This window comes from Ammodytes marinus (genome assembly GCF_949987685.1).
Source record: "Ammodytes marinus genome assembly, chromosome: 18".
NCBI classification, from domain to species: Eukaryota; Metazoa; Chordata; class Actinopteri; order Uranoscopiformes; family Ammodytidae; genus Ammodytes; species Ammodytes marinus.
The window spans coordinates 17,487,892-17,503,041 of record NC_137222.1 but is presented as its reverse complement, the minus strand read 5'-3'; the positions used below and the strand labels follow the sequence as shown (position 1 = coordinate 17,503,041).

General features: G+C 39.6%; 2 protein-coding genes across 2 annotated transcripts; one reads left to right on the top strand and one right to left on the bottom strand.

Annotated features, from left to right (window-relative positions):
* Positions 1–1,264: 1,264 nt before the first annotated feature.
* LOC307264761 (cystatin) lies at positions 1,265–6,042 on the bottom strand. Its single transcript, XM_080046258.1, has 5 exons — positions 5,937–6,042; positions 5,560–5,776; positions 1,970–2,121; positions 1,746–1,847; positions 1,265–1,582 (listed from the first exon to the last, which is right to left on the bottom strand). Exons 2-5 carry the CDS (start codon positions 5,645–5,647, stop codon positions 1,487–1,489), a joined length of 438 nt encoding a protein of 145 aa, XP_079902384.1. The 5' UTR covers positions 5,648–5,776; positions 5,937–6,042; the 3' UTR covers positions 1,265–1,486.
* Positions 6,043–8,682: 2,640 nt separating this feature from the next.
* Positions 8,683–10,365, top strand: LOC307265062 (tripartite motif-containing protein 16-like; the record flags this gene model as incomplete). Its single annotated transcript, XM_080046632.1, has 1 exon — positions 8,683–10,365. The coding sequence occupies one exon, from the start codon at positions 8,683–8,685 to the stop codon at positions 10,363–10,365; it is 1,683 nt and encodes a 560-aa protein (XP_079902758.1).
* Between the last annotated feature and the right edge of the window lie 4,785 nt (positions 10,366–15,150).

Below are 15,150 nucleotides of genomic sequence, written 5' to 3'. Positions count from 1 at the left end.
CACAACAGGTGTTGTCTTATAGTAAAATACGTTCTTCATGTTTGGTAACTGACCCTATTCATTTTAGGTATGAAGACCAAGAAGCCTTACCATAAAAAGTCAACTCTGTGTCCACACCTGCCCACAACACCCTTACATCCGTGCCAGTCACGTATTTTCCAAGTATGAATATCGTATTTATTTCCCTTGCGCTGCTTTCATATTGACTTACTTCAGGCATCGACCATATGCTGTTGGAAGGTGGCGTTGCTCTTTCAAAGAAGATGAGTGCCATGAAATGCTGGAGCAACTACTATACAGATGGAAAAACATCCTGGACTGGTTGAGGTACAGCCTCACTGATTTCCGTTAGAGGCAATGCTTACAAGTCCATTCATAGTAATTACAGTGAAATCAATAAAGTCTTAATAATCCTCTCTTCATGCAGACCTTAATAGATCAAGGTAGCTTGACATTGTATGTACGTATTATGCATTCTGATGTCAATGAACTAACAATAAACATGGCTTTATTGCAGTTGACAGTTAAAAAGAAAATACCTTAATTGAAAGAAGGAACAGGAAAACCCGAGGTAACACTTTGTTCCTTATCATGGCCAGTGGTATTGCCTCAACATTGAGAGAGATCAGTGTTGACCATAGAGAGAGTCCATAGGGAGTCAGTGGTTAGAGGGATGTACACGCCAGCCTGTCAAACCTGTCTCCTTGTCTTTAACTGTACTATAGGTGCTACCATTGGCATCAGGGGCCTTTTCAGTGTCTGCCTCTATCACAGGATCATTCAACATGAGTTCCTCCACGCACTTGGTTTCACACATGAGAGCGCTACAAAGTGACAAGGACCGGTCAAACTGGATCAACTGGAATAAAGTGCCAGCAGGTGAACCCTACGCCTCCATGCAGCTGCAATTCAGGGAATGTTTATCTGTGTGGCAGAGCTGACTAAGCTACTTAAATAGGTCATATGTAATGACTTTATGTTTTGTTCTCTATCATTTATATTGTAGATTGACTAAGTAATTGCAGTAAAGGGATAATTGATCATACTGAAAAATAGGCAACATTATGCAGTCTTTAAAATATCAATTGTGAAGTGGAAAAACATGACCTTTTTCTTCCAATCCCTTAAGTAAGCAACATTTTATTGTTGATAGATTTTAAGCTATATCATATCAAAAGTCTCTTTGCACAGACAGTGTACAAAACAATGACCTAAATGAATAAGGAATAACACCATTGTATACAACACAACCACAATCCACAAATAACAATAATAAATTTTATTATAGCATTACGGCATCACAAATCAGGCAGGTCCTGCTCACCTTTTACAAACACATTTTTTTTTGAGACCATAAAGGGTCTGTGTTCTACCAAATCACACACCCACCGCTTAAAATAGGCTGAAAAACATTCATTCAGAAAAAAAGTCGTATCAAAAATGTAAAAAGGTCAACGTAGCTACAGAGCTGATCCTTAAGAAGAACTTAATTCTTCTTCCCGACTTTCGTGCATTTTTTTTCCAGCATCTCGTGTTGGTTGTTGACGGGGTTCAGAGTCACCTTGAAGAGGCACTTGACATGCTGAAGAGGGGGGAAACAAACATGTATAAATATGACATAGGAACTGTATTAAGAACCAATATGAGACAGTAAAGGAATGAATGTAAATGCTCAATCTACTATCAAAACAGTTTGAATTAGAATAATTGAACACAACTTTGTCAAAACGCACCAACTGACTTACCTTTTTCGCAAGACTGCAGCTCTCCAGGTCATGGTTTTCAGACTTGAGGCAGGTGGTCTTTGCGAGGACTGCTTCAATCTTAAAGTTGATCTTATTGGTCACCTAAAGAAATGCACAGAACGAGGACATGACTAATACTATTGAATGAAACTATAATAAGTTCACATGATGGTAGCATGATGTGCTGCGTGTGTGTTCTTTTGTTTATGACATGTGAATCTTACCTGGCTGTGAGCAGCGTCGATGGACACCAGTTTGAACACCTTCTTGCCCTTGGAGTTTGAGTTGAAGGTCTTCACGGCATGTTGAGCTGCTTCCTTAACATCAGCTGCGTCCACGCTCTTCTCAAACCAGCCACCCAGCAGAGGCACATTCTCTATGAGGGAAATGAAAAACAGACACAGGATGAATTTCAAATCATTGCATGATGGATATTTTGGAGGCAAAAGTGATGTTTTCATTAAATCACAACCCATAGAAGAGGCCACTGCAATCCTACAAACACATAATGCGTCAGCTGTTAAGTGGTGTGATTGTGTGTATGTTCCCTTTGGGGTTCTTTATGCTCCTTCATCCTGAGAATTTGCTGCTTCAATGCAGACAATTAGTCAAAAGACTTGGTAACTATAAACCCACCAAATCCTGGATTCAGCCAATTTCACACTAACAAAGCCTTCTAAATTACTCCAAACCAAACCAAGCCTCAATCAGCAGGCCAAGGAGGAGAATTGAATAGTTTAGACAGTAATTGTTGCAGTTCCTTGTACCTTGGGTGGCCAAGCCAATCAAAATGATCCTGGAGCGGTTTTTAACCAAACCAATTGTGGTGTAGCTCCTGGGATGGCAATGCCGCAGTCCTCAACAACTATTCGATGGTTTGTCATGGGATTGTTCACAGACATGCATATTCAGCAGAGGATGAATCTTACTGATTCTTCTGGTCCTTGTTCCTCTAATGCTCCCAGGAGTTTTTATGGTAATGGCTTGACTTCAATTGTTTGCCCAATTGAGTGCTATAGAATTTGGTACGTACTTAATGTTAATGGTGAATGGAGGTTGTGGCACTGCATGCAGGTTTCACTATTCCATCAAGTATACTACAATGATAAGCAACACACATGTTCTACTGATAATTCCAGTTCCTGTACAATGCACCCTACCAACTGTCATGAGTTCCTGACTTTGCCTCTAACACTACCAAGAAGTTCACTCTTGTGGTTTTGAGTTGAAAATGTTAGAATATTTCTGATCCCACTCTTTTGAACTATAGCTAGACCAAACTATCGACATGGTAATGTAATTTATTTCTAGTTAGCAACATTACACCTGCTATATACAGTACAATCATTTAGCATTACCATGTGACAGCATGATGACGTCAGCATGTTGATTTCACCTTGCATTGTGTACTCTGTGCCCATTGTCCAAATAGAAAGTAAACTAAACGCTGGTTGAAAATCCTGTTTTAGCTGTCATGGAACACATGTTTTGTCTCCACCCTGCATTATGCATGGCAGACCAACATTACATTGTAGTTTGGGCGTATTCCGAGGTGCAAAATACCACAATCGGTCATTCCGACATATAAGACTTTAAGTATGAGTTGCTCTTCCAGAATACAAATGATAATAAATCAACCATGACACTATTATTTCAAATATGTGTGTGTGTGTGTGTGTGTGTGTGTGTGTGTGTGTGTGTGTGTGTGTGTGTGTGTGTGTGTGTGTGTGTGTGTGTGTGTGTGTGTGTGTGTGTGTGTGTGTGTGTATGGAAAAATCAACACAGTCCTATAAAATAAACAAATGTAAACCAATCAGACTTCACTCTAATTTCTGTAGAAACTATGATTTAACACTGCAGATTCTACATGCAGCAATCTGTAGCTTATATAATCATCTTCAACCAAAATATATTAACAACCAAAAAATGAAAGATGTCTTGGTTGTAGCTCCCATCAGGTGCAGCTTTCAATAAAGCAACAGTTAACTTTCATTTTGTTATGCTGTCTGCCTTTTAAGGTTTGTATTTGTTTCCCCGTGGCCCTCAAATAAACTGTTTGTATACATTTATCTGCAACTGTTTTAATTTAATTTCTTATCCTCTTGAGCAAATGCCATACGCCCTGCATATACCATGTACACATCTGGACCAACCACAATGTTTCTCTGCTCAGTGAAAGCATTCCACCAGCAGTACTGACGTTGGACACATTTGGTTAATGGATACTGAGAGTGGGCTTGATGGATTATTTTTTTATTTCCAAACCATTTCATTTTCATTTATTTATTACGGCTCACGGCCATAGCACATGGCATGGAGCACACAATTCAACTGAAATCATTACAAAACAAAACAATGGTGCACGGCAAGGAAAAACAAAACAAAACAAAACAAAAACATCACTTAAACAATGGCAAAACATTTCTCAAAAAGGCACCTGTTTTAACAATAACCCCTGGCCTACTTGCCCTCAAAAGTGAAATCAGTTTGGTCATGGATGGAAAATAAACATAATAATTTGGCAGATACTTTTTTCTAAAATACCAGACTCTGCTAAAGTAAATACAGTTTAAGAAATGACGACTTTGTCTGACTGCTGGCTGAGCTCAACTATCTGACTCACTCTACCCAACCAGAAGGCAGTAAAGAGTCACCGTTTACCGATTGAGCTATTACTGAACTTGACAGTAGTAATAGCCGATGTATTCTTCTTAGTATATTAGTAATACAATAGTGTAATGACTACTGGATGTTTTCATAATTACATAAGTACAGTATGTGTGCCTTTCCTGTTTGTCTGCTTGTCAGTTGTCAGATGGCTGATGGAAATAAACAACATTTTCCTTCCTTGTCTGAGTCATCAATGCACCGTCCTTTATTTCAGTCTATTTTAGTGTACCCAAGTACTATTTATGTAGGCTACTTATAAATATGTTGCATGTGGCATACATTTGAACTATTTTAGGATTCTCTGAAAAATGAGGTGAAAACGTGTTTGTTTGTTTGTTTGTTTCATTTACCCTATACTGTGTCAAGAAAAGGGTGCACTAAGTGAAATTGTCAGAGTTCCAAATGTTGTGTTTGTTCAGTTTCTAGATTTTTGGTCGTGATTCTGACAGAGACACCGATGCAGCTATAGTTGTATTGTCCTTCCAATCGACTTACCGTACACAACCTGACTTTTTTCATCTTGCAAGCCCTGTTTCGAGTCTGTTTTGTTATACAAAAAAGTGTAAACACGGAACAAAGATATCGTCTCTATCATAATTGACTCATCTCTAACTGGACACATAATCTCGACACGCATTAAATGTTATATATATTATTCACTAGATTTCATTTTTGCCATCCTGTTTAAGGGTGCACATTCTTGTTCCCTGGCATATAGTATCTATAGGCCTATATGGTAATTGACATATTCCCGTTAATTAACTCTCCCATATGAGACTTATCTGGGTCAACTGTTGTGTAACCAGTTGGATTATGACATCAGAACAGCATTATAAGTAGTTGTCACTGCTAGTTGTGAAGCTTTAAATATAACAATTTTTTCAATCTTTTTTTTTCAATGTGCATATATTTTGCAGTAAATGAACCACGCATTATTAATGTGTTTGTAGATATTATCAGAAGACTTGTCATTGTTTCATATACTTTTTTTTTAAGCGATATCAACCTACAAAGCCTGAAATGAGTCAGAAACACAGTGTAGGTCAGTATATTCTCCGTCCTATAACAATCTTTTATATCCATTTCCCCTCTGTTCCTCCCAATGTTTAAACTCATGCTTGTCATCCATATTATCAGCACTTACTTGTTGTGATGATTTCCTCCACGGGCTGTTCTCCCACACACAGCTGGACAAGTGACACACATATCAGCACTGACAGCGGCAGCGACATCTTTGCTGAGTAAGCTCCACTAAGCTTCTATTGACAACAGGAAGACTGGTGGTGGATTAATCTCCAGGAGAAGAAAAAAACAAAGGCCAGCTGTGATGTCCGATAGTGTTGGGAACAAGCGGATGGTGTCTAGATCCACATAGAGAGAGACCAGTGAAAGAAAAAAGAGAGACAATGAAAATTATTGAAAAAAATACACTTAAAATACTACTGTAGAGCCAACATGTGCACAATTGATAGATATAGGAAAAAAGGCAACAAAGAGATACACAGAATCATAGCTATTTACCTTTCTGACACTGGGAAATAAAGTAGGTCTTCACCCGGTGAATGCTGGAGCCACAGTGAGCCTGACCGAGAGAGGGAGGGTGTTGTTATTGAATGGCAGTGGCTGTTCAGCCTTTAAGCTGTGGTATGTTTAACAAGCCTGTGAAGACCACACCCACCCACTGCCAGGCAATGACGCCATGTAGGGATTTAACAGCCATCAGCGGCTTTGGTGCATCTGTGACACAGAGTGTGTTTGACAGATGTGCGGCATTGTGTGCGCGCACCGGTGTATTTGTTCTCTTTGTGTGTTTGCATGGTGTGTGTGTTACGTGGGTGTCCTGCTAATGGCCTGTTTCCAAGAAAAAAGTGTGCATCTACATTATCTGTACAGTTTACGCGAGCGAACAAGGCCCTTTTGTGGAGATCTGACTCAAACTCAGCTGGTTACATCTGCGCTGATTCACTGTGCAAACTATATTACACAGCAGAAACACATTACACACTAGTACATCAGCATTCTGTCCAGACCATTTGTTATCATGTGATAAAAGTATTCTGATATCAGTGAATGAAATCTGTACGTCAGCGGATAGAACTGAGTGGAATGATTTATCTGGCTGTCCTCATGGTTTGGGCTTTCATTTGTAAAGATCTGGCTGAAGTAAGGTTTATGTTTTATTATTATTTGTAGGGATACCTCTCACTCAGTTTTATAGGTTGATTTAGAGATTCTGGAGAAAATGTGTTTTCAAAATCAGTGAATATCTCCTCACCACCCACTACATGTCCGTACTGTGTGTGCTATGAAAACAAATCCAGCGTTTGCACACCTTTGTTTATGTACTCTTTGTTTACCAGTTTACAGAGACTTTGCTGTGTTTTAACACCAGATTTTCCAGTGCAAACAGGGTACAGACAGGTAGGGGATCGTGAGGAGATATTCACTGGTTTTGATAAAAAGTGATTTTGACAACAAGCTTCATCCAGAATCACTGACTCCACCTTTAAACAGCATAATGGTTAACAACATGCAATGCATCAATAATGTATTATGTCTGCATGATGCTACGTCATATACCAGCCTTATGTCAGATTCTAAGAAATGCTTATCCTCAATTAACGCTAGTGAAATACTGAATACTGTGGCCTTGCAGTAAAACACATAACATCACATAAAACAAAACAACATTTCATAAAAATAATTATTGAGAAACGTACATAAGAAACACATTGTGTTAGCCATTATTGAACTGATGGACCGCTGTGTGGCATGGTGTGGGAACAAGCACTTCCTCTTTAATGTAACCAAGACAAGGGAGTATGGATTTTGGAGAACAGGGAATGCTAAACTGAACACTGTTTCCATTCTGGAAGATGAAGTTAAAGTGGTGGAGGCCAACAAAAACCCTAGGCATTCACCTAGACAACAGACACAACTGCAAATGTAACATGGAGGCTGTCTACAGGAAGGGCCAAAACTGAGGAAACTTCTATCCTAAAATGTGTTCAACAAGATTGTATATGTCTTCTACTAATCTGTTAAATCTTGGAAGTGTAATTTTCTTTGCTGCCACCTGTTGGGGCAGCAGCATCAGAGCAAGAGAAACTAAATACAATGATAAAGAAGGCGGGCTCCTTAGCTGCTTAAGAAATTTAGAGATAACTGGTTGAAAATCACATAATTTACCCATTATGTAAAAGAACGTCAGCAGCAATACGAATTGGACCCATGTGTGAGGTTCCTTTGATAATAAACACAGGGGATACGATATCTGATGGTTTAACATTTGCAGCTATCGGAATGCATGCCCCCTGCTGGACAAATTCAGGGATAATTGGCTGAAAATCACAAGACTTACCTGTTATATGGCCATGAGTCAGCAGTGTGAATTTGAGCCATGTTTGAGTTTCCTGTCATAGTCAACACAGAGTAACGGTATATGATGGTCTAATTATAACATTCCCGGCTATTAGAATGTTTTTCCTTGGCTAGAAGACTGTTGTTTATTCAGAATTCAACAAGTCAGAGAAGTTTCCTCAAAGTAGCGTCACATTCAAAAATACTATTTATAATTAGAGTGCTGATGTCAGTAATGTCTTAACATGTGACAATATTCCTTACCATGCAGACTCAGCATTACAGGTTTGGACTCTTTTGTTGTTTGAAGCTGCCAAAGGTTCAATGAACTGCAATGTCTTCCTACAGTGAACATCACAGCAGGTCAACACCTGAAATATGAAAACTGATGCTTAAAACAAGAGGGCGCCGTCATCCTGCAAGAGAGGGATGTAGTGGAGGTTAAGGCTCCTCAAGTCAGGTTGTCTGCAGTTTAGTTATGGACATGTTTTACACAGATACGGTAATATTCATTATACAAATAAAAATGTGTTAAATGATATCCTCCTAAGTCCTTAGAAATTAATCTTTAAAAGGAAATAAAGTATAAAAACTATCAAATGTTACATTCTGATTGATTTTACGTAGTTCATGTTTCTTTGTTTAGGCTGAACTATGCCCTTACTATTAGCCTAACTAGCAGAATCGAGCAATGTCTTTAAAGGAGATCTATTGTATACTAGTGTTAAACTGGTGTCTCTCTCAAACCACTCCTTTCCTGGAATGTACATGAGCTTTATAACCCCTCCCTCTTCCACCTCTCAAACAAAGTCCACTCTACTGCAAAAACACATGTTGTTCAGAGTTCAAGCTAGTTGCAGTTCTGTTGAAGTGAAACTCAAAGACAGTCGCTGACACGAGACGTGAAATGGCGGAGAAAGGAGTTCAGCTGGACCGGGAAACCTTCTCTTGTTCGATATGTCTGGATCTACTGAGGGATCCGGTGACTGTCCCCTGTGGACACAGCTACTGCATGGACTGTATTAAAAGCTTCTGGGATGGAGAGAATGAGAAGGAAATCTACAGCTGCCCTCAGTGTAGGCAGACCTACAACCCAAGGCCTGTGCTGCTGAAAAACACCATGTTAGCAGTTTTAGTGGAGCAGCTGAAGAAGACTGGACTCCAAGCTGCTCCTGCGGATCACTGCTATGCTGGACCTGAAGATGTGGCCTGTGATGTTTGCACTGGGAGAAAACTGAAAGCCGTCAAGTCCTGTCTGGTTTGTCTGATCTCTTACTGTGAGAAACACCTTCAGCCTCATTATCAATCCCCCGCATTTGAGAAACACAAGCTGGTGGAGCCCTTCAAGAAGCTCCAGGAGAACATCTGCTCTCTTCATGGTGAGGCTTTGACGATGTTCTGCCGTTCTGATCAGCAGTGTATCTGTTATATCTGCCCAGTGGATAAACACAAAGGCCATATCACAGTGTCAGCTGCGACAGAACGGACTGAGAAGCAAATAAAGCTTGACCTGTGTCTAAAGGAATTCAAGCAGGGAATCCAGGACAGAGAGAAAGATGTGAAGGTGCTTCAACAGGAGGCGGAGGCTATCAATCGCTCAGCTGATAAAGCAGTGGAGGACAGTGAGAAGACCTTCGCCGAGCTGATCCGACTCATCCAGATAAGAAGCTCTGAAGTGAAGCAGCAGGTCAGATCCCAGCAGAAAATGGAAGTGGGTCGAGTCAAAGAGCTTCAGGAGAAGCTGGAGAAAGAGATCAGTGAGCTGAAAGGTAATGACGCTGAGCTGAAGATGCAGTTACACATAGAGGATCACACCCAGTTTCTAAACAACTACCCTAAACTGTCACAACTCATTGAAACTAAAGATATTCTGGGGTACAAGACAGAATTAAGTGGCAAGGTCGAACACTTATCCACCATCAACATCCGTCCTCTGAGGTACTTTGAGGATGTGACAGCAGCTGTGTCAGAAGTCAGAGACAAACTACAGGTTGTTCTGACAGAGACAGAGACAAACATCTCATTAACAGTGACTGAAGTTGATGTTTTAATATCACAACCAGAGCCCAAGACCAGAGATGGATTTTTGAGATTTTCACGTGAAATCACACCGGATCCAAACACAGCAAACAGACGGCTGTTATTATCGGGGGGAAATGTCACAGCAGTAGATAACAGACTATATCGTAATCAACCAGATAGATCCACTGATGATCTTCAAGTCCAGAGTACAGAGAGTCTGACTGGACGTAGTTACTGGGAGGTGGAGTGGAGGGGAAGAGGAGTTCATGTAGCAGTCGCATACGAGAATATCAAGGGATTTGGACAGGATGATACATCTTGGGCATTAGAGTCCAATGGAAACAATTATACATTTTGGTACAACAATGTTGCAATGTACCTCTCTGGTCCTTGGTGCAACAGAGTAGGAGTCTACCTGGATCACAGAGCAGGGATTCTATCGTTCTACAGCGTCTCTGAAACCATGACTCTCCTGCACAGAGTCCAGACCACGTTCACTGAGCCTCTCTATGCTGGACTTCGTCTTAATGCTTATGGAGACACTGCTGAGTTCATTAAACCAACATAGAGAAAGAAGTCATTTATGGAACAGTGGGTTAAACTCTTGTGTTTTCATCCTGAAAACCCTTTGGCTTTTGATTGTTGTGGTTGTCTTTGCTAAATGTTTGAGTGTCTTTAGGTGTCTGCTGTACGTCCAGGTTTTTTTTAGCAGTAGAATCAACAACTGAAACATTTCACACACTTCTTAGAATTTTTCTGAGCTCCTGCGCCCATGTCGGGGGTGCCATAATGAGAAATACAGAGAGAGTTTTGTGGAGCTTAATCAACTTTGTGTCTACTAGTTTGGAGATGGCTTGAATGTAAAGGACATTCATTAATATGACTAACTTAAGCGCTATAGCTTTAAGAGAGAAATCACTTATCCTAGATACTGTATGTGGTTCTCAGCACTTTGTAAGTTTGTAAATAAATCTATAATCACATTAAAATGAAATTGTTTGGAGAGCAAATGTTGTTCTAATTGATGTACAAACGCTTGATTATAATGAATATATTGAAGTGTCATTTTCATGATGATAATAAAATAATGAGATGTTTGCTTATTTTCTTTGACATGGGATTCTGCTCAAACGAACTGATTGGGTAAAGCAAATCTGTACAGGAAATCATTGTACAAGTGTGATTGAACTGACATTACTATGGGATGTGTGAATAAACTGAAAGTTTAGATCCTGAATAAACAAACCAAAACAAAGTGTTTTAATTTTGTCCTCCTCATTCATTCATCCGAAGCTGCTCGAGAACAAGTGAAACTAACAAGAGAATATGACAAAGGCACTGTTCCTCCAAATTCACTGCAGAGTTCAATGTGCATGCTTCCTGATGTCAATCTGTGGGTGTGTGGCTCCATCTTTTTTATTATTATATTAAAAGATAAGAAGCTACTTTGAATAAGTTTTGCAAACGTTTCTAATATTTTAACAAACGGTAATTGTGCAGCTTATGTCATGTCCAACAATAAAATCATTAAATTAACTCATGATCCTTTACCTTTTCTTTACAAATATATGCATGTTGTTTAATCAGAATTCAATACATCAGGTAATCTGTAGCTTCAAATCTCACATTCGCAAATACTATTTACAACCTGAGAGCTGATGTCAGTAATATCTGGAAACTGTAAACTCACCATCTTTCCCATGTGCCCTGAATGCAGCACAAGTGTTACAGGGTGTGACTCCTGTGTTGTTTGAAGCTGCCAAGGGCTCAATAAAGTGTTGATATGTCTTCCTAGAGCCCTACCTGTTATGGAGGAACAAGTTAGCAGTATGAATTGGACCCAGATGTGAGTTTTTTTTTTTACAAATGAAACACAGGGGAATGGTACCTGACGGTGTAACAGTATAACATTCTCAGATATTTGAATGGGTTCCCATTGCTAGAATGGACAACGTCAGGGATATAACTGACTGGAAATCACAGGTGTTACTCGATGTAACGACAGAAGTTAGTGTTTTGTATTTCACACGTTTGATATTCCATTCGTATTGAACACAGGGGGAATGGTATCTTAAGGTCTAATAGTATAACAATCCTATGATCCAAAACCTGTCAACAAATGTTTTTAAATGTATTTATTGATAGGGTTTCTTGTCCAGGATGTTAGCACTGCAGGATAGAGCAACTTAAAATCTGTGTTCTGCAGTCAGACTAAAAGCAAAAGTCTGAGTGCTGTCTGATTCCCTGCATGCTGTTTTAATCTCTCAGAGATTACCCCATATCAGTTCCGCTGTGCATGTACTGATGTAGTGTAAACACAAACTCAACTGATCTGCCTGCAGTTTTGACTCCTGTGAGTAATGACTCCAAACGCCCAGCAGGAGGAAGCAACACCATATCCCATTATGCAACAGGTGGTTGAGGAGGCTACTCAACTAGGCAACTAACTCTTGATTAGAAAAAAATATCCCACGCTAAAAACTTTCATTCTCCCCAAGATAAAACAAGAAGGTATGTTACTGTAAATGTGCATGAATTACAGTTTCTATAATAGATGAGCATTACACAATGATACAGAAATAACAGTAGTAAATGTGGAAGATGGTTTACTTCTGGTTAAAATGTTAGGATATGCAAATTAGAAAAAATAATAGTAAATGCTCATATGGAGTAAGTAACAGAATGCCCAAGAAAAAAGACAAGATAGGTGGAAAATAAGTGATGTAGAAGTTAGAAGTTAGAGCCAATAAAACAAGATAGGTACAGTCATATGAAAAAGTTTGGGAACCCCTCTCAGCCGGCATTATAATTGACTCTGCTTTCACACAAAAAAGATAAAAGTGGTATGTCTTTAATTTACCAGGAACAGCTAAGTACTGGGATGTTTTCCAAACAAAGATTTTTTGAAAAGCAGTATTTAGTTTTATGAAATTAAATAAAATGTGAAAAACTGGCTGTGCAAAAATATGGGAACCCTTGTGGTCTTGCTGATTTTAATGCATGTAACAGCATGTAAAACTGAGGACTTTAAACACAAAATTGGTTGGATTATGTTGTTAAGCCTTGAACCTCATATAAAGGTCTGTTTAATCATGAGAAAAGGTATTTAAGGTGCCTAAATGCAAGTTCTACTTCTCTTTGACTCTCTGCAGAAGTGAGACAGAATGCGATCATCAAAACAGCTCCCAAAAGATCTTAAAAACAAAGATTATTCATTGTCATGGTTTAGGGGAAGGCTACAAGAAGCTTTCCCAAAGGTTTCAATTGTCAATTTCTACTGTAAGGAACGTTGTCAGGGAATGGAAGGACACAGACACAGTTGCAGTTAAACCCAGGTCTAGCAGACCAAGAAAAGTACAAGAGCGGCATATGCGGCGGATTGTGAGAATGGTTGCACACAACCCAAAGATCACCTCCAAAGACCTGCAAGAACATCTGGCTGCAGATTGTGTATCTGTACATGGTTCAACAATTCAGTGCAATTTGCACCAAAACATCTGTATGGCCGGGTGATGAGAAGGAAGCCCTTTCTGCGCCCACGCCACAGATACAGTTGCATGGAGTATGCAAAAGCTCATTTAGACAAGCCAGCTTCATATTGGAAGAAAATGCTTTGGACTGATGAGACAAAAAATAAGTTATTTGGTCTTTATAAAAAACAGATGTTTTGGTGCAAATTGCGCTGAATTGTTGAACGATGTACAGATACACAATCTGCAGCCAGATGTTCTTGCAGGTCTTTGGAGGTGATCTGTGGGTTGTGTGCAACCATTCTCACAATCCTCCACCTATGTCGCTCCTGCTTTTTTCTTGGTCTGCCATGCCTGAGTTTAACTGCCACTATGCCTGTGTCCTTCCATTTCCTGACAACGTTCCCTACAGTCGAAATTGACAATTGAAACCTTTGGGAAAGCTTCTTGTAGCCTTCCCCTAAACCATGACAATGAACAATCTTTGTTTTTCAGATCTTTTGGGAGCTGTTTTGATGATCCCATTCTGTCTCACTTCAGCAGAGAGTCAAAGAGAAGTGCAACATGCATTTAGGCACCTAAAATACATTTTCTCATGATTAAACAGACCTTTATATGAGGTTCAAGGCTTAACAACATAATCCAACCAACTTTGTGTTTAAAGTCATCAGTTTTACATGCTGTTACAGGCATTAAAATCAACAAAACCACAAGGGTTCCTATATTTTTGCACAGCCAGTTTTTCACATTTTATTTTATTTAATAAAACTAAATACTGGTTTTCAAAAAATCTTTGTTTGGAAAACATCCCAGTACTTAGCTGTTCCTGGTAAATTAAAGACATACCACTTTTATCTTTTTTTTGTGAAAGCAGAGTCAATTATAATGCCGGCTGAGAGGGGTTCCCAAACTTTTTCATATGACTGTATATAGACACAAAGAAAAAAAAAGGAAAAAACTGACATCTCTGCAGAGGAAGCACTAAATACAGATGAGACAAAGGTATAGGAAGATGGGAACAGACTGGCATGTAATACACAACTCATACAGGACAATAATGGACAGACAGATATAAACTCAGTCTCCGAACAAAAATATAGACTGAAAGAAAAAGAACCATGCGGATGGGGGAGCAGTCTAAAACAAACATGGAACAGATGCAGTCCAGTCAAACATCACCTCTAACTTTGGCCTCAACTTTTACAAAAGATGTATGTAAACCAACCACTCTTCCAAAAAGGGTAACACCCTGTTATGACCCAAAGGGGGAAATAGTTTACACTTTTTTTAAGAGAATGTGCGACACAAAAATGTAAATAGATCCAGACCGAAACATTCAGGGAGACAGGCAGCAAAATGTTCTCTCAGGCCTGTTAAGCGTTCATTGCTCTCCCGCTACTAATGAGACACCATTAGGTCAATATCCCAAGCTGCAGTCAGGGTCAGCAAAGGGGGTAGCTAGCCGCATTTGTTTTTTAATGGGAAATCCCCCCCCCCCCTTTTCAGTGGAATGATGGAGGTCAATGTTGTTGGCCTAATAATGAGTGCGCTGGACACCAACTGCAACCGTTTTCATCAGCATTGTGCTAGTCCAGTCTGTCCATATAGCCTGGCACCGCCCACCTACCTTCTTCCACTCCATTTTTATTTCCCTTCTGTACAAATGAAAATAAGTATGATGGTCTGGTAGGACCAGGCTAGTCTGTCCATGGTCAAAAGGTCAAAGTTACTTACCGCCTAAAACAGGAGCATATTGCGCAATTTTCTGGTGTCATGGCTGTGCTCATACATATTGACTCAGACTCACTCTGTATCACAGATAGGTGCAATTGTGTGGCTGTGTAGTGTCATATCGGACTTTGTTACATTGACGGATGTGTTTT